The sequence below is a fragment of the Gambusia affinis genome, linkage group LG07 (genome assembly GCF_019740435.1).
Source record: "Gambusia affinis linkage group LG07, SWU_Gaff_1.0, whole genome shotgun sequence".
NCBI lineage: Eukaryota > Metazoa > Chordata > Actinopteri > Cyprinodontiformes > Poeciliidae > Gambusia > Gambusia affinis.
In genome coordinates this window covers 23,604,138-23,631,339 of record NC_057874.1, presented here as the reverse complement: position 1 = coordinate 23,631,339, position 27,202 = coordinate 23,604,138, and the positions used below count along the sequence as shown (strand labels likewise).

General features: G+C 37.4%; 1 protein-coding gene across 1 annotated transcript; it reads right to left on the bottom strand.

Annotated features, from left to right (window-relative positions):
- Positions 1-950: 950 nt before the first annotated feature.
- On the bottom strand, positions 951-27,092 carry fer1l4 (fer-1 like family member 4). The gene is made up of 49 exons (XM_044123108.1): positions 26,898-27,092; positions 24,319-24,374; positions 22,610-22,698; positions 22,274-22,373; positions 22,102-22,196; positions 20,801-20,845; positions 19,558-19,722; positions 19,425-19,485; positions 19,154-19,285; positions 18,680-18,742; positions 18,512-18,596; positions 18,263-18,431; positions 17,540-17,717; positions 17,175-17,361; positions 16,206-16,285; positions 15,706-15,831; positions 15,547-15,613; positions 15,277-15,380; positions 14,684-14,792; positions 14,294-14,501; positions 13,668-13,800; positions 13,480-13,580; positions 13,320-13,407; positions 13,127-13,243; positions 12,885-13,037; positions 12,259-12,460; positions 12,044-12,168; positions 11,825-11,959; positions 11,361-11,534; positions 10,655-10,765; positions 10,403-10,564; positions 10,088-10,259; positions 9,390-9,502; positions 9,144-9,260; positions 8,740-8,779; positions 8,285-8,385; positions 7,369-7,503; positions 7,165-7,284; positions 6,896-7,023; positions 6,633-6,803; positions 6,244-6,398; positions 5,732-5,913; positions 5,547-5,632; positions 5,360-5,458; positions 5,138-5,255; positions 4,588-4,711; positions 3,614-3,915; positions 3,293-3,393; positions 951-2,243 (listed from the first exon to the last, which is right to left on the bottom strand). The coding sequence occupies exons 1-49, from the start codon at positions 26,974-26,976 to the stop codon at positions 2,063-2,065; spliced, it is 6,144 nt and encodes a 2,047-aa protein (XP_043979043.1). The 5' UTR covers positions 26,977-27,092; the 3' UTR covers positions 951-2,062.
- Between the last annotated feature and the right edge of the window lie 110 nt (positions 27,093-27,202).

Here is a 27,202-nt window from a genome sequence, read left to right as displayed (position 1 = left end):
TTTAGAAACCAACTAATGAGCCAGAGGACAACAAATGGGTCGTTCCAGGAGTATAAAGACAACAAAACGTTGTAGGGGGTAGTAACAGCATTACCTTTGAACATTTTCAGATTTTGCTATGTTTCAACTGAAAAAAATCAAGTTTTGGTTACACAGGATTATTCAATTGGCTGACTCAAACTAGGGCACAATTGTTATGTTTTACAAACACAACTTGAACCTGATGACCCGAATCAAAATTTACTGCAGCCAATTACCTTCAGAAATAAATAACAATGTTAAGTAAAATCCAGCTTTAGGCAATTTAACCTCAATATAAACCCAGCGGTTTATAAATGCCTCAGGTTTATTAGAGAACATTAGTGAACATGCAAGAGAACCAATGGGCACAACAAATAGGCCAGGAATAAAATTATGGAAAAATCTAAGGCTGGCTTAATCCAGCATCTGAAAAGAGGAACATTGTTTCTTTGGGGGAGCAGCAGAGAGTAGCCTTGAACTCTGAAAATCAGATTTTTAAAGAAGAGTGGAAAAAAGAAAGCAGCTGTAGAAAAGAAGCCACACAAAGTTCTGTTTGCAGTTTACCAGAAGCCTTAGGGGACAGAAAACATGAGAATGGAGAAAATCTTGGACTCCCTTGAAAAAAAGGGTTTTAATCTCAGTGGGTTTTATAACCTTGTAAAATAAAGAATACAGGGGGAAAAAAAATATGTTTTACAAATTTTATTCTTCTGTCCTGACTGATTCTGAGATGTTTTATTTGGTCTGTAAAGTCATTGCATGCAAACCTCTAAAAGCTTTCAGATGTAACTGTAGATAAGGATAGTTAAAAAGATCAACTAAAGTGGTCTGAACAGAAGAGGCCACCAATACTTTTCAGCTTTTATTGGTTAAAAAAGCTTTCATAAACATGTATGATTTTCTATTGCACATCCAAAGTATCTTTGTATTGGTTTATCACATCACATTTGTGTAAAATACATTGATATTTGTGATTGGAACAAGAAAAAAAGATGCAAAAGTTCAAAGGGCAGCCTAGTCACCATTTCATCAAATATGTAAAACCTTTTGAAGATTTCTGTAAATTTTCTAAAAACACAATGTAAAGATGACAAAACTAGATTCATCAGTCTGAGTTGTCCTTGTGATGGAGTGAGCTTGAGATTGATATGCTGGAACATGCTGATATGATGAATTGGTTCCCCTTTGATGAAATAAAAACATGATATGTTGGGCCCCACATGAATGGGACACTGTCATAATGAATGACCTTTTAGTGAAAAAGGAAAACACAGTGAAGTGCCCACTCAGTGAAGATCATGAGATGTATTCTGTAATCACTGTAATGACAGTCAGCAGAGAACGGGAACTCATTCTTGATGAAGGTTAATTGTGAAAAAGTAACATTGACTGTTGTGATAATGTTACATCCATGTTTTCCTCAAAAAACAGTTTTATAATCATTTTTGAAAGTGTTGGTTTTGGTCAGCTTTAATTCATTTTCCATCAGTGTTTAAATATTCCCGTGCAACTGAATAATGTGCAATTTCTTGATTATTGTACTCTAGTAAATTATCAATGCCTTCAAGTCATTTTAAAATAATAAATCATTTTACTTGCAACTGTCTAATTTCCACCTTCTAAGCCTCTTACATAGGTTGATGAATACATATTTACAAATGAATTCAAAGAAACAAATTTAACATCCTTATTTGAAAGAAAACTCAGAAATAATTATCAGTGCATTAAATAAGAAAAATTTTATATATAACATATATTTGATTTTTTTTTTTTTTTTATATATATAGACAAGAACATCAGCATAACTGACACGTGAGGAAATATATCACTTTTTACTTAAGAAAAACTTTATTTTCCTAAAACTTGAAACAATCACTGTCTAGTAATTGGCTATGGTGACAGATTATTCCAACACTGAACAAATTCCTGATAATCAATTTCTATCAATTTCTGTTAGTACTGTCATGCAACAAGTCAGAAAATGTAACCTGAAACTGTTTGGAGTTTAGCACAATGCAACAGTGAGTTCCAGCAGGTTTCTTCATCCGTTGACGATGAGGGAGCTGATTTCTCCTGGCAACGTGTAGAGAATCAGGACAAGGAAGAGTGTCAGGATGATGAGGATGACCAGGGCTATTATGTATTTCTTGTAGTTTTTCCAGATTAGGAAGACAAAGGTCTTCATAGGATTGATGAACCAGTTGAAGCTGGTGGTAGGACGGCTGCAAAGACAAAACAGTAAAATCTAACATTAATGCAAACATTAGCTTCTGTTGCAGCATTTATACATGGGTTTTTATTCAGTTTACATCATAGGAAACAAATCTTCCAGATTTTAGCTCAAATCCCTAAAATGGTGCAACTAATGAAGAAAAACATTTATTGACAGGCAAAGAACAGATAACAGTCACAAATATACTTTTAGAAGAATCAGACTAACATCTAAGTGTGTATGGTACCAAGAACATCTGATTGCCAAGTTTTACCTGACAGGGAATGATTGTAATGAAAACTGGGAATCTTGAACATCCGATTTTTAACTCTAAAGATTAAAACTAAACTGCTGAAGGAAGCCCTGTCAGCTAACACTGACCCTGATACAACTTTACTGTGTATCAGCATGAGACAAAATGTTCTAACCTCAAACTGCACCACACAAGGCTTTCACATGTCCTCAAGCCTTTATACTTTTTTAATCAGATTTGAAGACACACAAATTACACTTTTCACTTTAAATAGCACCCTAACTTGCCTTCTCAAAACATTTAAGCATAAACCATTTATGTGGTTAAAGTTTTATTTGTTAAAGACTTAAACTACGGTACATTGTTTCAAGGTTTGATCTAATTTTAGGCCTGGGACTCAGATTTTCTTCATGTTGAAGCCTCAGTCTTTACAAGGCAGCCAAACTAAGCTAAACAGATTTCAGTTCGTAATACAAACTGATCACATCGTAGATGATACCTGTGAGCACAGCAGGACATTTGTCTGATGTATTCTATGACAGAAAATTTCTGAAGCGTTCTGGAGATCATTTATGAAGAAGAACAGAGAAATAAATTGTCTGCTTTTATAGCTTAACATTTCTGAAACGAAAAAAAGCAGCAGCCCCTCTGGAAGACTGAAAAATGGCTGCTCATACTCAAAAATGAAGAAAGTCAGGCAGCATTCTCATTTTTGTCAGTTTGTGCAATCCTGATCTTCCCATTTAAAGTCCATATTTACTGCAGCATTTATATTATTAATGTGTTTGTGTGTGACTGCATGTTACTTTGGTTTTTCCAGAGGTTCTGGCTCTTTGCGTCCACGCCCTACAGGGTTAGCCTCCGCCTGCTCCAACGCCACCAGCTGAAGCTCCGCCTCCACCTTTCCCTTCACAGAGACAATTGGAGCATTACAGATGTCCAACCTTAGCTATAAGTAGTTGCAGATGTATTGCATCAGTAACTGCAATAATACGGTCAGTCTGCTGAAGAACTAGTAGTAAGAGTTTCAACATCCCTTTGGTTTTAAAATACAATAACAGCTCTTTAGTGTTCATGTTAAAATTAATTTCAACAAATATGATCAGCAATCAATCTTCTTTCTGTACCATTAACAAGTAAGTATTGCCCAAACTGTCAGTGTATTGGATGTCTTCTTTGCTCATCTGGCTTCTTTTGTCCTTGGTCTTTTTCTTCTTGTGTCCCTTCTTTTTAGCCTCCATTTTCTCCTTCTCCTCCCTTTCGAAGTCCTCAGCCGTCTTCAAGCGGACCAGTGGCCACCAGCCCTTCATCTTTTTAGCTCGAAAGATGGAGAAGCGAGGACTGGCCTGGTCCATGGCCATTTCAATTGTGCATTTGCTGGACGTTTTTGCCGGTCGCACCATGCTGCTGAGGGAGAGCTCTATGGACCCTGAAAGAGAATCAGAACATGGACGGTGATACTTTTTATTGCAGACATAAAAGTATACAGACATTTAGGACTGAATCAAGCCTGAATATGTGGAACAAAACTCTAAGATGATGAGAGATATAATTAACAAACACAAATTAAGGTGATATTTTACTTTACTTTTACTAATTTCTTCTATAACTTTCAAACAATGTTTCAATGAAATATTTGGCCAAAATGTTTTAAACTCTCAAAGAATGCAGGGCATGATTGTTTTGGGAATTAAATCTGCATGGCTAAAAGTAAAAATTGTAATGTATTGCTTCTGTGTGTAATTAATAATTGAGTCAGATTATTGAGTCAGTGGCACATTGGACTTGTATGATAGGGACGTCTTTGCTTGAGCCACCTCTGTAACAACACTAGAAATGTAACATTGTTGTTAACCAAGTCAAGAAATCTTTAAAATATGAAAGAATCAAGCTACTGAGTGCTGAATTGCCTTTCTCTTGGAGCAGAATAAAACCTCTGTCTTGCATCAGATTTTGCTCTGCTATCTTTGTTTTTTATGAATGTCAAAGTGTGCTGCTTTCTCTTTTTCTATCTCTTTCGAGGTATTTCCATAGTTCTGAACTTTCACCAGGCTAAATATGATTTGCTTAGACAACAGAGTTTTGACCACTTTAGTCTCACCTAGAAAGTCATTGGCTGAGATGCGATCGTAGTCCCACACCTGAAGCGTCAGAACAGCCGGCTGGCGAAACTCCGACTCCTCCAGGGAAAAGATGGACTCCTTTTTTTTGTACACCACTTCTTTCTACAGGGGCAGAAAGGACTTCTTTAGTTGAATATTATAATGTTTCTTTGTATTTAATATATTTTCAAATGCTTGTTTGTGTTGTTTCTGCAAGCACTTGAGTTGTTTGAAACTATGAACCAATTTGAAATTGTTTAGTTGAGTTTATTCAACAGAAGTTGAATAAACTACTGTTTGACTAAACAGTTGACTAGTTGACAGTAGATTAGTTTACTGTCAACTACTGTTTCAACTAAACAGTAGTTTAGTTGAATAACTAAAATGTTAGTTTAGTTATTCTAAAACTTGTCAACATCTCCAGAATCTTCAATTAAGCAAAATGCACCTTCAGTACTCTGTTTTCTTGATTATTAAAGCCAGATAACATCAGGATAAATTAAGTATATCAGCTTTGTAAGATGGACCTGAGGATCTACATGCATGTACCTCTGTGGGAAGGTAATCAAACCTAAAAACAAATCTCCAGTTGAAGTTTCCTTCTCCAGTCAGGGAGTTAAAGTGGACATCAGTTTCCTGTTTATCTCCTTCCAGGCCTTTTATCCAGCTACAAAAATAATAAAAGAAATGTGATGGTGGTTGGTCAGACTGGGTAAAGCTGGACTAACTGGTCCAGCATTGCAAACATGTGTTCTGAAGTGTAAGTCTAACCCCTTAACATAGATGTCAGAAGACGGGTCGCCGGTGAAAGGGTTGACATCATCCAGAAACACGTCATCGGTGTTCCAGACGATCACACGCAGCTCATACCTGTCACAATCAAAACAACAAACAAAAGTGAACTATTGTAGTTTTCTTTCTAGCCTGTTGATTTAATCTCAGTTGTATGTCCACCTACAGTTCAGGGAGACGAGGTTTTATGTCAACAGCAGGCGGTGCTGGGATATCGGTGGGAAACATGTCCACCCACATATGAAGATACCCCTGCAATATGCAGGAGACATAAAAATGTTGTTGTGAGCAACCTTTTACACCATATGCAGTGACTTGTTCTTAATTTTTGCTTTGTTGACGTTTCTGAACCTGAGGGAGTCCAGGATTGTCCTGGTTCTGCAGGGACCGGATCTCCACATGTTCCGGAACCAAAGGAACGGCTCCAGGGAGGAACTCCCTCATCTCCCCCCAGCACTGCAGCACATTCAGGGATGCATGCTCCTCTATCTCTGCCTCTTCCTCTGGAGACCGCTCATTCTTCTTCAGCAGACCTGATAAAAAAATAACAACACTTCTATCAGAGCTGCTGCTGCTCCTGCTTTCAGTCTAATAAGAAATCCAGCATATCATATTTTCAAAAGTCAGGCATTTGTCAGTGAGCTGAAAAGGAGCTTTCCTAAATTACTGAAAATAGACCTGGAGTTTTTGTAGATGTGTAGCAGATGTGCAAAAGTGTTAGAGATAAATACCACATGACCCAAAGGTTTGATTCCAGCAAGAGATCTCAGAATGTATTGACTCTCAGGTGGCTGTGCACTGCACCTGTTAAGATCTATTCTGTCTATTTATGTCTGTCCGTCCACCTTCATTCTCTGTCCCACCTTCAGGTATGGCATCTGGTGGTATTTTGAAGATCATGTTGAGGACTTTGACTTCAGATGTTCTGTACTCTGGAGACGGGATGCCATTCTTCCTGCAGAGCTCAGCCAAGATTGTTGATGGTTTCTTTGCATCACGCCACTTATTGTAACCATCGCTTTGAAGGCAGAGAGAAAAGTACACATTGAATGAGTTATAGACATTACGCACTCTATTGTACATGTATAGCCGTCAGGGTAAGATTTTAGCTTAAATTTTAGCACTTCTGTGTGGTTTTGGTGAAAATGTATGGTAGGTTTGTCTCTAAAAGAGCAAAATGTTAGCTATATATGTCTTTGTTCGTGTTAATACGTTGTTGAGTCTTGACACTAGCCTACAAACTGATACTAACGTATCATAGTAAAGAGCGAGACCACATGAGGCCCGATGGCGGCTGTAGAACCGGTTCTCCAAATCAATCCGAGTCTCTCCAATAACATCATCTGCCCCAACCAGATCATGGTCCATGACAGTTATAACCAACTCCGTCTCCAGGGGAAAGGACACTGTGAGTTCAAACACCCTAAAATAAAGAGTTAGACATTCAGACAGGCTCTAAGGTAGGCAGGGATCAGATAGGAGCAAGCTAACTGGGAGATGGAAAGAGAAACTGACTCTCCAAATGTTGGGTTGAGCTGTTTGGGAATGTATCTATCTTTGGAGTCCAAGCACTGATCTCCCACCTTCACAACAATGTAAGGGTCAGCTTTACCGTTCGGGTCAGTGGGAGCCAAGCCGGTAGCCTGTAAGACAAACCTGAATTAGATGTTGAGAAGAGAACACGGTACCAGCCGATGAATAACTAATTCCGATATGAGATTTGCTGCAGAATTTGTACTGTACATGAGAGAGAAAGAGAGAGAGAGACAAAAACAGACCAGTACCTTGACGATGTAAACTCTGACCAAGACTTTGGCAGGTGAATTTTTAGGAATTCCTTTGGTGATCTGACATGTGGTGTCATCTATGTCTTCCACATCGATGGGATAAACCAAGAAGGAACCCTGTGGAGGAAAAGCCGTAAACAATATAAAGCTATTCTACATAAAACACAGTCATATATAAATCTAGAGCTGCATTAGCATCACCTTGTATTTTCCCATCAGCCTCTCCTCATCACCCTCTTCAATGTCCTCAGTGATGGCTTGGCCTTTACACAGGGGGAAGATCTGAAGCCAGTCCTGAAAGTCACTAAACTCTGACTCCAGATCGCCCTCGTACAGCTGAACACAAACAAAGTTGTTCCACTAAATAACTTGTTTTTGAGTTATTCAGGAAGTATTCAGTCTAATTTATGCGTTATTCAGGAAGTATTCAGTCTAATTTATGCATTTTTTATTTTAGTGCCACATAGTTCAATAAATTAGTGTAGTAATAAAGAATCTCCATTGTATTCGCTGATGAGCTTTGTGTCAATTTTTCAAGACTGCAGTTATCCCTGTTACTTGTGCATCATTTTCTACCACACTTTTTTCTTCCGCTCAACTTCCCATTAGTGGATTGAGCAACTTTCAGTTCAACATCCTTAACATAAAGTTTAAAAGCAGTTCCCACACTTCCAAGTTTAGTCTGTTTTCTTGTAAGACTGATAGTTTACTTAAATTACTTTTTGATTTTAAACTTGGAAATAATAAAAACCACGACACCTATAGAAACTGAAAATGTAATCAATGGCATTTTCTCTGGTAGAGATCTCAAGGACAGTAATTGAAAAAGAACCCATTTAAAATAGGTCCTAAGATTGCATTAAATGCGCAAAAATTAATGCAGATGACTATTTATTATGAGTCTGTATTTGTTTGATAAAACATTAATTAAAAACTTGAATAAGAACCTATTCTTTGGAGTAGTGAAAATCACTCAAGGCTCACTTTTAACCAGACTGCTTCTCAACATTTTTTATCTGTTGATACTGTTTAGTACTGATCATGTCAAAGAAATGATGAGCCCCTGTCTTCGAGTTAAAATTAAATAAAACTTGAAAGAGTAAGGTTTACTGAACACCTTTAGTGTGGCAATCTTTTTGCGTTTAGGAGGCTCGATCTCTTCCACTTCAGCATCTTCCTCCTCTTCTTCAATGTTTGCCATGGTCAGATTTACACCGTCTGTTCAAAGCAGAAAAGTTCCCTTTTAAAATACTTTAAAAATGTTTCCAAAATATACTTTTTATCATCCTCTTTTTATCTAATCATATTATATCCATATTAGATATTCATATTGACTCCTACTCACTGGCAGCAATCAAAACTTAACCACAGAAGTAAATATGAGTGAAATTTGTTCTTTGAGAAGAATAATGTTCAAACCTGGGTTTATTCACAAAACATAAACAAGACTGTTTTTAATAATAACCAAACTGCATAGGCCCATATCCATTTTTTCTGTTTAAAGTTGGATCAAATAAGGAGAAAATAACAGCATGGCAGGCTGTTCATCTGTCATTCTGAGTTGATCTGTACCTGTCTCTGCTTCTTCCTCCATTTGTTCTCTCTCTGCAGCCTGCACACAGGAACACATCATAACAGAGGAAATTATTTAATGCATCAAGCACAAAACAAAGAAGATTTTCTGCCAGGTTCTTCAGAGATTAAACCATCTCTGTTAATTTAATCTCCTTAATGAAAATATAATACTTTATTGTTTTCCTTTGAGTTTGTTGGTTAAAGACCAAAATGATTAATAAATCAGTGTTAGGTGGTTTATGCACTACTTTCTGTTGGCATTTTGCATAAAACTTGCACAAAATATGTTGAAGTTTACAGTTGAAATGCAAGAAAATGTAAAAACTTTCAAGTGGGAGTAATACTTTCACAGGACACAAAATACTGAGAAAGACCAGCCAGATGAATGATCTGTGTCTCACCAGTTTCTCCAGTTCCTCCAATGATGCATAGTACTTGGACCACCAGTCCAGCTCCTCTTTCTCAGGAGCCTCTTCCTCCAGCTCCTCCGCCTTTCTCTTCAGCTTCTTCAGGGGAGCCTAAAGGCGTTTACATCAACCAGAAGAGTCAGCTAACCAGACTTTTGTATTTTATTATGGGCAACTGAAATCTAATGTTTTGTTGTTGTGTCTCTCATATGCAGAGCAGAGGGAGATTTATGTACTCACATTAACTATCTTCATGGGGTTAATGGGAATTTTTGAATGTTTGATTGGCAATCCGCTAAGTCTCATGTTCTTCACTGAAGTCAAAGGGTTTATCTTCTTTGAATTATGCCTCACTAGAAATAAGCACATAGAAAACTTGTAAAAAAGTTTTAAACTGAAAAATCTGGGCATTTCAGAGCAGCATGCTGCAGAGGAACCTTTTTTCACGTTAGAACAGCTTCAAATTTGGCTTTTTTGGAAAATATAGTAATTTATTTTGCAGTTGAATCTCATCTAGCTCAACCCCATACAATCCATGATAACTACATTTATCAACTACAATTATCTTCTCATTTAACTTTAAAAGTACTTGGGATTTCTCACTAATCCACCAGATGCTAAACAGCAGTTATTTTAACTGTGGGTCTCAGAAGAGTTTCACAACCGGTGTTGATCCACAGCACCTGCAAAGAATAAAGTCAAACAGTGGAAGAACTCTGAAAGACTGTCAGAAACCACAGGACACTGACTTAGACCAATGTCAGTCTAAATATGGTTTGTTTAAAGTAAAACAGAATAAATCAGATGGATATCAAAAATAAGAAACAGGAAACGTTACAGGAAGGGCACAAACCTGCTTTCCAAAAAATTATATAAAATCTCTAACTATAGTAAATTCTAACTTTTTTTGCAGAGTTTACCATATTGAATGATGTTACCTTTAGGTTTTGGTTCTTTTTCTTGTTCCTCTTCCCCTCCACATTCCCGTGGAGCATAGTTCATGAGGTTTTGGACAACATGGGACCCAACCAGAGCAAGGTGACCGAATGCCCGATGCTCCACCACAAACACTGTCAGAGGGGGGTGAAGGTAGGACTCCTCTGGAAGCTCCTGATAGAACCAAAGGCAGATAACAGCTGGATGTTCAGCTTTGTTCTCTAAACAGAATATCTGGTGCTGCACCTACTGACATTCATCACTATTCATCTTAAATAATTTTAAATGTATTTGATGGCAACAAAAAAGAAACAGACCACATCGATGTAGCGGACCACTTCCTTAAAGTTCGGGTTGGTCTTGTAGCTCTGGATCTCTTCAGATTCCAGCTGCTGTCCTGCGCACTCCACCCTCACCTGTGGACGCTCCACCTCAAACAGCTGTACCCTCTTCAGCTCCCTCAGACCCCAGAACAGCACCTGAAAAAAAGCAAAAACAAAACACAAAAAACTGCAAAGTCATCATCTTTAAACGTTTAAACAGAATATGCATGCTTTTGCAAGCTTCACCTCGATTCTGAAGGTCTTCAGAACAGGTCGGACTCCCTCTGGAATGACGTAATGTTTCTGTTCATCATCGTAGATCAGCTCCTGAGGATCCACACTGACAGGGAGGCGAGGCTTCAGGGGATTGGGTCAAAAAATAGCTTTAAATATAGGAACAATCTTATACAGTTTGTAATATTACAATTATAAAATAAAATAATCAAGTTAATAGAATTTACCATTCACAGACTAATGACAAACCTAAGATGGTTCACCAGAGTGTAAGGTGCCTTTTTGGAGTATTCACAACTGTTGAGCTTTTCACATTTTCTCAAATCTCAGTTTATCTTATTGGACTTTTATTTGTTTGGCCAACACAAAAAGCTGTCTATTTGGAGATTGTTTCCAACAGCCCTGCAAATGGAGTACATCTAGAAAGTCCAAGCTTTTCCCACTCTACTTTGAAAAATAGTTCAAATTTGGTGAGCCTGAATGATTATATTTGTGAACATGAAGTCTGGCTATGGATACCCAACTAGATTTTGGTCCCAATTTGGTCCAAATGATGAAACTCAGGCATTTTCTCCTTCCATTTCATAATTGTGCTCTACAACTTGTTGGTGTATCACATAAAAGTCTAACAGAGTACAATTATGCTTTTGGTTAATGTAACAAAATATGAATGTAAATGTAGCATTTAGAGTTAGACTGATTGATTTACTAGTCTTACCTCTCCAAAAGCAGAGTAGTCAAGCTCAATGAGCTCAAAGGCAGCCAGCAGCTCTCCAGCGGGAACCCGGCCTCTGCTGACATCATAGAACTGAAGTCTGGGCTTTTCATAAAACTGCTCCACAGTTTTAAACTCAGGCTCTGCATAAGCTCGGCCCAGAGGCTTTGGGCTGCCCTGCACAGAGATTCACAAACTACCTGAAACCAAGTTGTCACTCTGCTGAGTTGTCCACATATTTATTTCCCTGACTTTCTAACAGCTTCATCATTGATCTAGAGATTAAAATGAAAAGGTACAACTTTTTCTCTTCATAATTATCACCTAACCCATCAATCATTTCCAACACAACTGATTTGGATTGTTTTTAAATTGGGTTATTGCAAAAAAGTCATTTGAACTCATGGTTGAACTGGAAGCAACTGTTTAATCTATAGAGCATCAGAAGAAAAGAGCTGTAGGTTTACCATTGTGTCATGATCATAGATATTGATGATAATGAGAGGTGGGTCTTTCTGAAATTGCTCCTTCGTTCCTTCTAGCAGAACTTTGTCAAACAACAAACACTCACACCAGGAAGGAGAGAGGGTGTCTGACAACACCTGTACAAAGTCATTTAGATACAGATCAAGTTATTTGGTGCCAGAGCAATCAAGACTTTAAACCAGTAATGTAGTGGGACATACCCTGGTGACCTGGCACTGCGTAGAGAAGACCACTTTTGCAAACGGATCTGACAGGCCATCGTCATCTGCAGCCATAAGGCCACGCCCCTGGTAGAGGTGACACCGCAGCTGGAAGTATCTGCTGTCTGCAGAGACAGAGATATTCAAAGGTTCTCTAGAACAAGATTTCTGATTAAACTATATATCTCTTGCTTTTTGATGATCAGTTGACTCACCCTGGCAGGACAGACTGACAGGAAACTTTCTCCTTCCCTCCACAGGAAGTTCTCTCTGTGTTTCCTCCACCTCCATGTCCTCATAGATTGGCATGAACTCTTCTGGTAGGCTGTTGATTGCCTCCTTACTGTACTTGACAGGACCAAGCCACAGGTACACCTCCAGCTTTGCAAAGATTTCACTTGGGGAGCATCCTGGAGACTACAGCACAATGAGAAAAATTACTTAAAATTACTTAAACTTCCAAAGCTTTAGCAAGCAAGCTTGCAAGCTTGCTAAAGCTTTAGCTAAAGCTTTTTGGGAGATCTTTTTGGGATCTCCCAAATTTCCCAAAAAGAGATTTGGGAGATACAAACACTGTTTTAAACCTTAAGCGTCTTAATACAAATATTTTGTACTGTCTAGGAACCACATAATGTACAGCCCAAAGCATCCAAAAAGTCCTCAAAAAGTTCCTACATAGACCACCAATACTGTGCCTGTTTTTTAAAGCATCGCTGCAGACTTGAGACCGCATGAAGGGGTTTTAAATTTACACCTGGTCCTCCTTGCTGCTTTGTTTGTATAACAATAACACCTATCAAAAGGGCAACTTTAAAATTATATATAAAAGCAGATGGATAACCTTCATGTAGAGAGTGGTGATGCGGCCACAGTCCCGTCCCTTCTGCTCCTCCACCAGTGAGAAAAGGATGGAGTGGGCAGGAATCCTGACGTAAGCCAGTCGTTTGCTTCCATTAAGTAAACAAAGAAAAGCATCTGGGATGGTGCTCTGGGGCTGCAGGTAAGACATGTCAGCACTGAGTCAAAGGATGTCCAGTCTTTGTGGTGATTTACAGTTTGTATGACCTTTCAGTGTTGCCTAACCTCTACAGCCAGTTGTCGAAGCTTCCTTAAGATTTTCCAGCTTTCCATCAAATGCTCTTTGGTTTTGTTTCTGGTAATCTTTCGCCTGACTCTGACTGCCTGTCTGGCTAGTGCAACCTACAAACAGTTAAACAGTCAGTTAGAAACAGACAATCACATTGTCAGATAGTAACAAAGCTGAGAATAAACTCACCAAATTCTTTTTGATAAACTCTCTCCTGCATTTATCCAGGCTGTTGGGACGGGACTGTGATCTCCTGTCTGTGAAAGCGCTGAACTGTCTGACAAAGGAAGCCACCAATCAAATAATAAACCAAATACCTTTCTGATTAACCTTTCTGATTGAAACTCACTTGCAACACGTCACCAGCTCTAGTAACACCTCAGTCAAAATCTCCTTTGCTTTACTCTTTGGCCTCCGCAGATAAATTTCCACCTGATTGAGACCAATCTCCTAAAATACAGAAGAAGAGCCTTGGAGACACTGAATGATTCATTAAATGTCATTTTTGAGAATAAATTCAAAGCAATTGACTCCCACCAGCCTGTCGGCCATCTTGCTAAGCCAGTTGGCCTGATAGAGACGAAAGCTGTGATCTTCAAACTGACTCCAGACATACAGACAAGGCTTTAGGTTTGATGATGGGGCCTGAAGTTGAATACATTTAAATGACCTAAAAACAAGGAAAGACGCATACAGAAGCTGATAAACACGAGGACATATAGTTGTAGGAACTAATCTGGTTTCTTTTTAACAATCACAACCAGTTTATTAATCCACCCACCCAGGTTAAATTATAATTTAATCTAGAGTTAAATTATAATTGGTCTTCCTCATCTGAACATCACACATATCTCATTCTTCAAAGGGTTTGTTTAATTCATCTTCATCCTTGATAAGCATGGGAATAAGGAAATGTCTCATCTAATTAAACAATACAAAAAATTTGATTTGCTAAAACAAGAGTTTTTTAGCGTTGGTGCTGATCATTGCTCATCACAAATTTACATCACAAGTATGACAACAAACCTTTTGGAAAGACAATTTTTTTCAGAATAGAGTGGAAGTAATTTATGAAGTTGGATAACTTTTAGAATATTTTCTGAATTTTGGAGATGAAGCGTGTCCAAAGAAATGACCTGCTGGATTGATTTTTGACTGTGTACCTGTCATAGTCAGTGGGCTGGGGTCTCATGGCAGAAGACACAGATCTGTTCTCAGGTTCAGGATTTGTCATCTCCTCTCTGTCCAGCTCATCCTCTGACTCCAACAAACCATGTCTTTCCTCAGCCAGATCTTCTCTGCTCCTCCTCAACTCCTCCCTGCTCTGGCTTTTCTTAGATCTCCCAACTCCCACTGCCTTGCCATAATTTCCTGCCAAATACAAAAAGATGAGAGGCCTCTGGGATTAGCTGTCAGAAAACAAAGGCTGACTTCAACCTGACGGTGTATAATTAATGAGAAATTGAGTATGTGCCCCACAGACTGCGATAAATCCCAGTGCATAATGCATTAGTAATACAAAAAACATATATTATATTATACACAATGTTTACCTATGGAGAGTTCAAAGGTTAGTGGTTTTGTTCCTACTGTCGGGTCTATCATTGTCACTTCAAACAAAGACGCAAACAGCAGAAACTCCTCCTTCTGTCCCAGATAACCCTGAAGAAAAGATAAATATATTGTGAACAATAACAGATTTCACTAAGGTGTCACATAACTTATATAATACAGCCAAAAACATAAATATGTTCCAACAGTTTAATTCTGAAAATATGAGTTAAAATGTGAGTGAATTTAAATTTGAGAGAATTAAAATTACTAAAACTCATTAACGCTTTTTTGTGCAGATTTTTGGTTTGTCTTTTTTATTCTTAATTGTAGTGTAAAGTAATTTGAGAAAAATTAATAAATCAAAATCAAGATAAATGGAAGCAAGAAATGTAATACTGTGTTGATTAAATAATTCATACATAAAGTTTACTAACATTTATTTAACTTTTTTTATTTTCCCCTTCTTTATTTTGCTGATTAACACCTGAAAATAATGGTGGTACTTCCTCCTTTTTATTCTTAAAGTTCCTTAACACGGTTGTAAAGTGAAACAACATCAACAAACTAAACCAAACTGAATGACCATACTGACCTCAGGCAGAGGATGGATCTCCTCAACTTCCACAGTAACAGACTCTGGTACCTCAACTCCTGTTTCTCCAGCCTCATCATCTAATCCACTTGGAGCTGAAGTTGCTTTAGCAGCAAAAAAATTGTTTTCATTTTCTTTTATTTTCCTTTGTTTAGCCAATCAAAAGTGATAATTGCAGTGTGGCAACTATCAAAGATGGCTGATGATCCATTTTATACCAACATGTGAAAAATTTTGATGGGTAAAAACAAATTTGTTATAAAATCTCACCTTCCTTTTTTTCTTTCTTGCTGCTCTTTTTCTTCTTTCGTCCAAACTTACCAAGTGCTCCTTTCACCTTCAAGAGTCCATACAATAAAAGTGTCATATATCCAAATCAAACAGTTGATAAAGCTGTTATTTACAACCACAGTATTTCATGAGTGATACCTTTACGGCTGCAACAGAGCCTGTATCTCTGGGGATGGTGGATGGAGAGGAATAAACTTCCATGGAGAGAGCCAGGAGGATTCGACCTCGATAGAAGATCCCTTCACCCAAACCCTCGTTTAAGGCCTGAAAAAAATTGTCTTTTTAATACTATTTATTTATTCCTTGACTACATTTTCTATATTTCCTGTTCTACTTGAAAAAGATGGCTGAAAAAACCCTCTCTCAACATAACTTGTCCGTGTCAAAAGTAACTATGTTTAACAAGTAGCAGATTCTCTTGTTTTTCAGTAAGTAAATACATTTTCCATTCTAATAAAAAATCAGCTAAAGTTTGATGAGTGTGACAAAGTCATTCTATTTTTAGCCAAGTTAAATTAATATGTTTATGTCTATAATCTTCATGTAAATATAACAGGAATTGGTAGCTTTAATTTAAATATGCAAAATAAACTCTTCATTCTTGCAGTAAATACTTAGTTCATTTGAATGTATTTTACCTGGTGGACGTCTCCCAGGGTGGAGTTCTGTGGAGAACCATAAAGATTAACCCAATTTGGACCAAAGGTTGGGTTAAATCCTTAAAGGGGAAATGGGAAAAAAATCAGGAGTATTAAAAATTTTAATTAACAATTAAAATTACATTTTCAGTGAAATCTTTTCTTATGAAATATGTTTTGGTCTGTTAAGAGATGTTTTTTCAAGAAAACATATCAATAAAATATTACATATACATGTATAGTTTGAACAAATAAGGTCACCTTTGTAATTATAACAGTAAAAATCAGCTAAAATTTGTATGATGGCGTTCCGCTATTGGGCATGGTGAAGAGTGAGAGTTCCTCAAAACTTTTGGTTGGGCACAAAACCTTGGGATTAAGAGTCTGGTGGTTTAGTAAGGTAGTGGCAGCATATGCTGGGGGATTTATGAAGGAGTCTGGTAGCAGCAGAGATAGCATATCAGTATTGCCAAAATTTAAAACAGGACCTCATCTGTTTCCACTGTAGGCTGGTTGCTGAGGAACTGAGAGAAGTTTTAAGTTTTCAAAATGCAGTTAAAGTAAAAGAAAAATTGTATTTGTCACTGCCAAACGAATGTTCAGCCATCATATTTAGCAATGTGTTGTGGAGGAAAAGGAGTAGGAGTAACAAGAAGAGAAATGGTGAGCAGTGACTCAGGGTTTGTGAAATGATTTACTTACATCACAATGTACACAAATGATTTGTCAGAGGCTGAGTGTGATCAGTAAAAAAAATTAAAAGTTCATTCTTTTTTGGGCATGATTTCAAGGTATCAAATTGTTAACAAAGGTTGAAATAAGGTCTGATAAAATACACTAATGGCAGTAAGGTTTTCCCTTGTTTTGATATAAGATATCAATACACAATTCTTTTGGTAGTTTTAATCTTATTTTGGTTTTCTTCATTTAAGGAATAGAAACGTTTTATGATCTCTTTCAGTTTCATACCATTCCTGGTGGGATCAGATATCTGTTGGAGGTCCAGAAAGTGCATAGCTAAAGCTATGTCTCCCATCTTGGCATCATCAAGGAGCTGGATTCTGATTCGCTGTGCCAGTGGAGGAAACTGCTCAATAAAGGAGATTTCTTCATTCCATACTGGGTAGCTGGTGGCACTGGCGACTGATGTTTCCCCCTAAAAACAAAAAGCATTACGATTAAAAATTTAAAATGTACCTACGTAATTAAATTATGCCTTTCCTCTAAAAGCTTAAATGTGTCATAATATGCAATAACATTAACAGCAAACAAGCAAAAACAATATCAATTAAATATTTAACACCAAGAATATTTGTATTTGTTCAACTGTGTACCTGCTGTCCAGCGAAGGTCACCTGTACGTAGGGGTCAATAAAAACCGCCCGATCAGTGACGGACATCTTTGCCATCAGCCCTGCTTCCATGGTTGGGAGACCGTCAGCTCTGTAGATCCGAACACGAAACCGAGCCCATGGACGCTCAGACGGCATACCACGAGGAAGTAACAGATGTCTTTAAAACAAAGCATTAAAAATGTTAAATTCACCTCAGTGGAAGGCTCTTTTAGGCAAGAATATGGTTTAAACAAGATATTCAAGAATTACACCCAGATTTCCCATAAAAGGGTAACAGCATGAAGTTAGATGTCAATTATCTAACCAAGACAATAATCTCAGTTGTATTTACATTGAGACTTGGCAAATTTATTTCCAACCGTAATGTAAAATCTAAAAGGAATTCTCTAATTTTTCATTTTTAGAATTGTAAATATGTCATGCAAGTCATCTCCAGACCTATGAAAAAAATATACCGACTGAAGAGGCGGCATAATCAAAATATACAGAAGAGGACCTAGAATACAACCCAGAGGAATCCCATGGGAGTACTGTTGAAGTGTGCTGACCAAGATGGACAGAGAAAGTAGTAATGTTGTGGTGCCTGTAAAAACTTTAATAGCTGCAACACAAGTTTCCATAACAGGTGTATTATTTCAAACATAACATCTCCTTGGTATTTTTAATCTGTTTAAAATAATGACAATACTTAATTTCACTGACTTTTCTATATCCTCGCTGCTTCCAGAAGAGGAGCCCTTTGATAGACTGGGCATCCGAAGAGCATCTCCTTTCATCAGCACGCTAAGACTGGCCCGGACATACCCCTTCACTCCTGACCTGGTGTCGGTTGGGTCGGTGAGAGGAGCCCACCTCTGATAGAAACGGTGGTCTGGAGCAGGAAACAGATGATGAGTTGGGGGGTACCTCAGGGTTTAGATTGGGTCAGTTTTTTTTGCCCCATACTGGTACCTGGCTGACTGTACACGGTGGAGATGTCAATCTTAAAGGTCCCAATGTGGGTCATCAGGAAGGCCAAGGTCCGTCTATGGAATACCTGAGAAGAGATAAGGTTACAAGTGATCATGATGACTCCTTTATCTATAAAAGACAGAATAAATAAATAAATGTTCGAGGAACCTTTATTTCTATGACTTCGTCAAAGAAGATTTGAGGAGCCTCCTGAAACTCGAACTGGAAATTCTAGAAGAAGTGAAAAGAGGAAAGGAAGAAACAATTTCAGTTTTCTCTACTCTTGCTTGATATGTAATCCATGACATATGGAAAGACGCCTAATTTCCACAGTTAAAAATGGTGGAGGATCTATGATGCAGTGTGCCCCTATCTCTTCCAAGGACTCAGTAAGAGTATTATGTCTTTTGAAAGTTCATGCAAAGTTTAAATAAAAATCTGATGGGCTCTGTTTGGATCCTTCATTCATGATACTGATCCAAAAGCTACAGTCAACATACAAACAACATACAAATAAATTCAAACTCAACTTTCACTTTCTTTCAAAACACACATTCATCTAAGTTCCCTGATTTAAATTTTGATTTCTACATTAGACTCTGATTTGGTTCCCAGTTTTCTCCTGAGTTAGCTCTGGCGTACCTCGTTGTAGAATGGGCAGTTAGTGGATTTCTGTGTTGCTGTGTGCTTTTTCTGACTTCCAACTCTGATAAAAACTGCAGGGCTGATGTTCACACCAACAAGCTTCTGAGCCTCCAGGATGTTCACATTCACCTGTATCCGTTCACAGTCAAACACACGGTTACAGAGCTTTACTCAATAAAGCCTCAGAAAGATTTAACAGGAGTGTTTACTGGATTTACCTTTAGCTGGTAGGATAACAAATTCTAAAGTGATCAGTGAGTGAACTCACCTGAAAACTCTGGACTCTGGGCATAGCTGCAACCGCAGTTCTAGTCAGGGGTCTGTAACGACTGCACAAACACCCAGCAGATCAGTGATTCTGCACCCTGATGGGTACAAGAGAGACCATCACACCGACTCACCTCCTGAGAGGAGTTAAAGTGATGTCACAGGTCTCCATCTCCACAAGGTCATCATCATAATCATAATCCTCATCATCTTCGTCTTCATCGCCAGTCCGGATCAGGCTCTGACCAAGACGACGAGCATCTTTTTCCAGATGATCATTGCGAGACACAATGGACCCTCTAATGTCAAGAAAAGACAAGGTTCTGTATTTGTTCTTGTTTCAGGAGCAAAGTTTCCAAATGAAGAGTCATTGTCAGGCAATCATAGGTTTATCTGTTTCTATCTGGATTAGAAAATCCATCACAAAAATGATGAAGGTTAGGTTATGTGAATAGTTTATAAATGTTTTAAAAGCTGCAATAAGTAAGACAGAGCACAGTGGAGATTATTTACTAAAACGGAAGAAAATAGAGGTGTATAGTCAAATAAAGAAAGAAAAAGCAATCATTTTAATTCATTAGCAGCTACATATTGCCCTTTGCAGAAGTATTTACACATCTTGTACATTTTCACATTGTACAAGATGTACAAAGTTACATTTTGTAACTTTGTCAAGTTACATTGGGTGCTAGACCCATTGGTCTAGCACCTAATGGGATTTTAGGTGCTAGACCAACACAAGTGTTAAGTAGAAAGAAAAAAACAACAACATGGTTTTTACATTTCTTTCCAAAAGAAACAACAGAAAAAGTGTTGCATTGATTTGGCTCATTTATGACACATAAACAAACATGCTTTAATGTAAGCCAGGCATGGCTAGCCTTGGTCTTCAAGAGTGTCCTGCATGATTTAGATGTTTTGTTTGTCGGAAACACCTTAATAAAATGAATGCTTCTCTATAACATTCATTTTATTAAGGTGATGCATATAAAACATGGAGGACACTGCATCTTATAGAATGGAGTTGATAATGTTTATTCATGAATGTTCTGCAATAAATCTCTGAGGCCTTCAAAGAACAGCTGCATTTATACTGAGATTAAATTACAAACGAGTGGACTGTTGGGGTACTTGGTGGCACTGCAATTTATTTGGGGGTAAGCGTAAAACTGAGCTGAACACAAATCCAGAAAATACTTTTATTATTTTTATGAGATATAATGTCACAAAACATGAAAATAATGAAGAGGTATGAATGCTTTTACATGATGCAGTAGTTGAAATAAAATACTCCAGGTTCTGACTGTCTTGTTGCTGATATGTAGCATTTGCAAAGGCAGGAACAAATTAATGTGCATGGTTATAGTAAAGTCTCACCTCTCAATGTCATCAAATTCATCATTCCTGATGACCAGAGCTGATCTGTAAATGGATAAAAACAAAATTACAAAAGAAAGTATTAAGTACCCTCTCTCTGCCTTGCAGTTAATGTGTGTATAAACTTTCTTAACTATCTTTTCAGACAGCCAAGCAGGCAATCTCCCTCTTCCAGTATTTTGTGAAAAGCAGTATCAAACATGGTGCAGAAGGTGGGATTCCAGTTATCTATTATTTAGGTAGTGTAAAAGTGTGCAACAGCAATTTCTACACCTTCTAGACCACAATGGGAAGGCAGAGAGAAAATTTCTGATTTCTATGAAAAACGAATGGTATAACACATCCTGCAAAAAGACAGTACAAGCATTATAAAAGACTGTCGGCTTGATTTTGTTTCTATGGGTATACAGGGCTAAATTGTACAATTGCTGGTTTATTAAATACTTTTAAAAAGCTACAAATCACTAAATTTTAGGTTTAAAAGCTTCAGTTGTAGTTACATTTTTTGAAAATGACATATATACATTGTGCAAAGTTGATAGACCTATAAAACATCAATCAACACAATTCCTATGGAAATACAGTTTTTAAAAACTTTAAAAAGGCTAATTGTTCCAAGAGGAAATTTATGGATTGTACCAGATTGGAGATTCTTTTTAAATTCCTACCAAGAGTCAATCATTTTTTTAGTTAAAGATATTAAATATTATTTACATTGTTTTTGTCTCTTCTTGAATTTTTTTAGATCAAGACGGGAGCAGGATATGTAGCATTTTGAGATCTTTAAGCATATGCAGTAACTGAAAACAGATAACAAACCCAACCTGAGACTTTTGTGCTATAGCTTTGTCCCTTCGACCAGTCTTTAAATTTTGGTCCACTTAATCTGCTCAAGCTGAAAATATATGTGTATTGCTTAATAAATACGCTTAAGTTTGTCTTACAGAATCTTAATTTATTCATCTCACAGAGGCAAATTATAGACAACACCCCAAAATATACTTCACCTTATTCATGCTGTCAGATAGTTTTTATTTTAGTAACTTCTTTTTTCTACAGAACTGGGTGTAATTAGGTCGTGAAGGTTGATCAAGGTGCACACATTGCCTGATTGGTTAAGGTACGGTAGCTGTTTCCTAAATAAAATCATCATCTAGAAATTGCTTTTTGAATTTGTTCAGCTTATCTATGTCTGAGAGAAACATGTGAGTCAAAAACAATAAGTAAGAAAGCAAGTATTTTTCTCAAACTGTACTTTGTATTGTGATTTTTTTAAGTGAAAAACATAGATATGTTTTTACTCATCACTGTCTTCAACTTCCAAAAAGTCCAGTCCCTCCCAATGTCCTGCTACTCCCTCCAGTGGATGGAACCGAATGTCCAGCTCTATAATAATCTACAGAGACAGAGAGGTAACCAATATGGCTGCTACTGAACTCAAGATATTTACAGATGATGTTAATGTGGCCTTACATCAGTCAGGCTGTAGTTGGCATCAGTCAGATGTTCTCGAAGCACCAACTTCCCGGAGGTAACTACATGCTGCAGACTAATAACAAGCTGACCGAGCAGTCTACAAAAACACAGACAGTTATTATTATCTAATAAAACACTCTGTCCCAATAAATATAATGTAACATAAGGTTGTTTCACTGTTTGCAGCTTATCTGTTTTTAAAGAATTAGAGGTTGAAACTGTGCTTTTGAATGAGATTCAAGTGAAAGGACTAATTTCTGGTCAGTTGCAGGTTAATAGATAGTTGGATCCTTTGGAAGAGTTTGTGTGTGTGTGCATGTGTTTGTGTGTTACCTGTTGGAAAAGAATTTGCTGCAGTTGTAAACGCTGATAGACAAAAGCTCTTCTGTGATCTCTTTACCATAATGGGGCCAACGGAAATGCTGCATGCAAAGAATTACACAAAGATCAAAGTTGATGCACCTTTTATTTTACGTCTAGATTTTTGAAAACATTACGTGTTAATGTGTCACTGTTGAGGGCCTTTCCTAATGTTGCCCTAATTTTTACTGGAACTATATAATGAAGGATGAGTGTATACATTAAAAATGAAACATCAGAAGAACGAGTGAAAATCCTAAATTGATTTAATCACAAACACTTTAAACTTTGCAAGATCTTAAGCCAGCAGTACTGATTAGAGCTGTTTTACTTTAAGTGTCATTTAAAGTAACCAAAAGCTCCAGTTTGATTTCATTGGACCATAGCACTTTGTCATTTCAGCATATTTTGTTCCTGACAGACTCTGAGGAACTTCCATAATCAGTTTGCTTCTGGTCATTCCACCAATCTTATTTAAAATTCAGTTTTAGAAAAAAAAAACTCTGTTTCAAATACAGAAAAACATCCAACCTGAACAAGCAGGAAAAGACAGTTTCTATCTTTACTTTGGACATTTCCCAGAACAATCATTAACTATCGTGTGTTAGTGGAAGGCACGCACGCAAACATTCACCTGGTAACACCTAAAGAACAAACACCTGACTGGCTCAGCAGCAAAGAAATATAACATACAATAGGTTCTCTGAAACCCCGTGCCTGTTCACGTCACACAGAGAAGAACTGCTACTATATGCCATGTTCACATCAACAAACATCAGACGACAGAATGAAAGGTGCAGTGTCACCAGTTCAACAAATATTGCCTCTGGTCATAAAGTTAAAACATTTGTTTTCTAGAAAGACTTGTGCCCTTCTGTGAACAATATGATAAATCATAACATTTTTAAAAAGTACACACTTAATGCATCAAACATCTTAAAGCATGTTTGTATAAAATTTTAAACTTAACCATCATTGTCACTGCTGATCTTCATGTTTTGTAAAAAAATAAAATAAAATAAAATCTTTGTTCCAGGCACATAGCGCTATTTTATCGCTCAATCAAGTAAATATGTTATCATCAGTTGTAATGAAAATGCTATGTATATCAAAAATAGCTTTGTTATAACTAAGAAATTTGACTTCAATTTGACATGTTGAAATTAACCTCTGTCTCCTTGAGAAGTTCCTGCTCTTCCTGACACTTCACATCATCACAACAATGCTTTTCCATTATGCCATTTACAACCATTCTTAGAAGTGTTGGTCTGGGAAGTAGGTTATATGATGAACTTGGCAGACTGGCAGGTCCACAAGGTGTTTGCTAATTGCTGCTGCCACTAGTCTGGAGGAGTTGAGTGGGGAAGGAGCAGGAAAGGGGTACTCTGTGAGTCAGAAGTTCAGTTTTGTGGATATAGGCATTTAGGCACCCCTCAGGGTGTCAAACTCATTTGGATTTTGACATTTTGGCCCATGAATCATTAATGTCCTCAAAGGGAATTCATGATTCCCTTTGAATCATGAATTCAAAGGGAATCAATTGGGGTGGAAGATGAAAATGACTCCGGACATTCAGCCACAGCTGTTTATTCTCTGTAATCAGCCTGTATGCTGTATGTTAGCTGCCTCAGTTAATCTTCAAATAAATTTCCTGTTTCTGCAGCATTCATACGGCTACTGACCTCGTTGAAGATGGCAACATTCTCACACTGTGGGGCTCTGGTTTTATGAGTGAAACCTGGAGGATAGATAGATGAAACAAGTTACAATGGCAACACCAGTAGGGTGACCAAACGTCCGTATTTCCTGGGACATGTCCGTATTTCACGTCCTGTCCTGTCAAAGGTGTCCTGGTTTTCCCAAATGAAAATATGGTCACCCTAAACACCAGTGTTTATCCTACAGGTCATTAACAGGTTATTAGGTGAAAGGGGAATAGGAAGAATAGATGGAAAACAATAGACTTTTATAGATAGATGAAATAAAACCTTTTACATCATAGAGGACTGACAATCTAAATTACACAATTATTACTCTATTTTTAAATGAAGGATAGGAAATCTGTTTCATTTTACTGGATTGGGCTCATACTCTAAACTACGGGTTTTCTCAAGAATCGATGTCCTGCAACTTCTAGATTTCTCTTTGCTTTAACACTTTTGAGTCAAGTAGTGAGGTCACTGGCAGGACCCAGGAGAACGTGACAGCACATTCAGGAGGCAGTTCAGTCATTTAGTTCAAGTGTGTTGGACCTGGGACACATTTAAAGGCTGCAGGACACCAGCCTTCAGATGCCCTATGGAACTGGAGTTGATGACCCCTGCTATAAACTGTGAAACAGTGTTTCAGGGTTATTTTATGAAATTCTGTCTTTCCAAGTAGATTTATAGTTCATTTTCTTGTACTTTCTCTTAATTTAGATGAATATTTGATGCTATTAACCCTCCTGTTATGTTCGTTTCTGAGGTACAGCAATAATGTTCGCGGGTCAATTTGACCCGGGGAGTGTTTAGTCATGCTATAGTGTCAGAAACCAAAAAAATCCTCCAAATCTTTTTTGTGTCTGATTATTAACTCCTATACTAACCATTCCAATCAATATTTGTGCAATTATGTTTTTTTATTCCTCACAAATAAAGGATCAATGATGACAATTTACTCATTCGGACATAAAAAATGTGATTTACAATTTTTTTTATGCCCACTGAAAAACCTAAAGACAAAATAACACTAATTATCTTTGAAAGTGATTTTTAGTAAATTTTTTTGCATTACATTTTTAATTTTTTTTCTAAGGGTGATCTTTATAATTGAACTTGAGACACATTTACTGTTCTTAGTTGGAGATGAAGACCACTGAATTTCACCATTTTTTGACATGAATGTCTTGCTTCGAGAAACATGAACATCATTTTCATCAATTGCTTCATAATCAGAATCATCAGACTCAGAATTGACCTCAATACTGTCTTCAGCTTCAGAAACCTCCTCTTCTATTTCACTGTCATGATCAACAAGAAGTTCCAGAGCTTCCAGGGCTGTCATCTTTTTTTTCCTGCTGCTCATTTCCTGACCTCTGACAGTGACGATATCACATGTACCTTTAGTGTGTAATGTGTTTAGGACTCCCTTGCAGAGAGTATTTATGCCCTCCCACCCCTCCCCTTCTAGTGAGTGTCACTCAGTGTGGGTGGAGTTTTTCCACGGGAACAGAAAAGAGAAAAGGTTCCCGTCAAAAGTTTTATAAACACCTGCTTTCTCAGTTTCCTTGTGAAGTAAAGAGAATAGTGAGAATGTAGGCTTGTGTGCATGGGTGTGTGTGCGTGTGTGTGCGTGCGTGTGTGTGTGTGGTGAAATATGTCTCATAGGTGCAAGGAAACAAACAGAGTTGGACATTTTTTAAAACTTTTTACCCTTCAACTTGTATGCCGGGTCAAATTGACCCGAACAGTATCTATGTAACAAATAGACACAGAGGGGGCTGCAAGTGTGTAAAATGAACAATTTTTTTTTTATACATAGAGTGCACCTATTAAGACAAATAGAAAAAGTTTCATGCAGAAAAAATACTTCTAACTATTTTTTTTTTATTTTTAAACTTTGAAACGGGTCAAATTGACCCGCAACATAACAGGAGGGTTAAAGCTTTAAAACTACTAGTATTGCAGATGTCCTGTCTAATAACCTGCGTAGCTCTTGAGGGCAATGAACCAACAAACTGTTTTAATGGTTTAGAAAAATATATGGTTGAGGTAGTTGTCCCTGGAGTAAAAGGACTTCTTATGAAAAAAAAGAAAACAATCATACATGATCACTTCATAGCTCTTGCAACTGGGAACTTAATTATTTGTGTATTATGCAGAAATGTGATAATACTGTGATGAAATTTCCTCATGAGCCTTAAAAAGCCCACAGTCTGAAACATTACCTTTTAATCCTGAGAAGTGAAAATGACTGAGTTTAGATTTAAGACACATTTGTTCTGGGTAAACTTTTTACTTAGATCCTCATACTTTCTTCACTTTCAACCTTAATTGCATTCATTCCTATGTCAAAATTAAAGCAATGACCACAAACAACTATCTAGTAGGGTGTAAAAAGTGTTAAATGAACTTCAATCTGACTGTCTACCACATCAAAACAGCCTTAAACTAGATATTCACAGATGAAACCTCCAGGAAATATTTGTTAGGAGTCCCTCTGAAGCTCTGTCTTCACAGCATTGTGAAGACAGAGAGAGGAGCATATTATTATAAATTACCTCTGAAGGAGAGTTCAACCTTTCTGTCTGAACGTCCTGGCAGGTTGAAGATCCTCTTCAGATCCACACTGATGGACATGATGGGATTCACCTCTGTGCTCTCCTGTTGGTTTTTCTAGGATTATGTCTACATGTTTTAAGGTCTCCTCTGTTCAGTGTTGGTAGAAACAACCTGAGTCTGCTCTGAGTGTGTGTGACTGTGACTGTACATGTAGGCTTACTAAAGTGTGTCTTTGGGCAGGTCGTTCTAATGTTTGATAAAGCAAATAGTGTCTCAACTAGTTTCCTCCTCAGAAAACACACAC

Excerpts from the sequence above, each read along its gene's own strand:
- fer1l4 (XM_044123108.1), bottom strand. The coding sequence starts at position 26,976 with ATGTCCATCAGTGTGGATCTGAAGAGGATCTTCAACCTGCCAGGACGT. Across the intron at positions 13,038-13,126 it reads TTCGACAACTGGCTGTAGAG|CCCCAGAGCACCATCCCAGA; the intron begins GTTAGGCAACAC and ends TCTTACCTGCAG. Across the intron at positions 7,024-7,164 it reads TCAGAGTTTACATCGTCAAG|GCTACCGGCTTGGCTCCCAC; the intron begins GTACTGGTCTGT and ends TTTGTCTTACAG.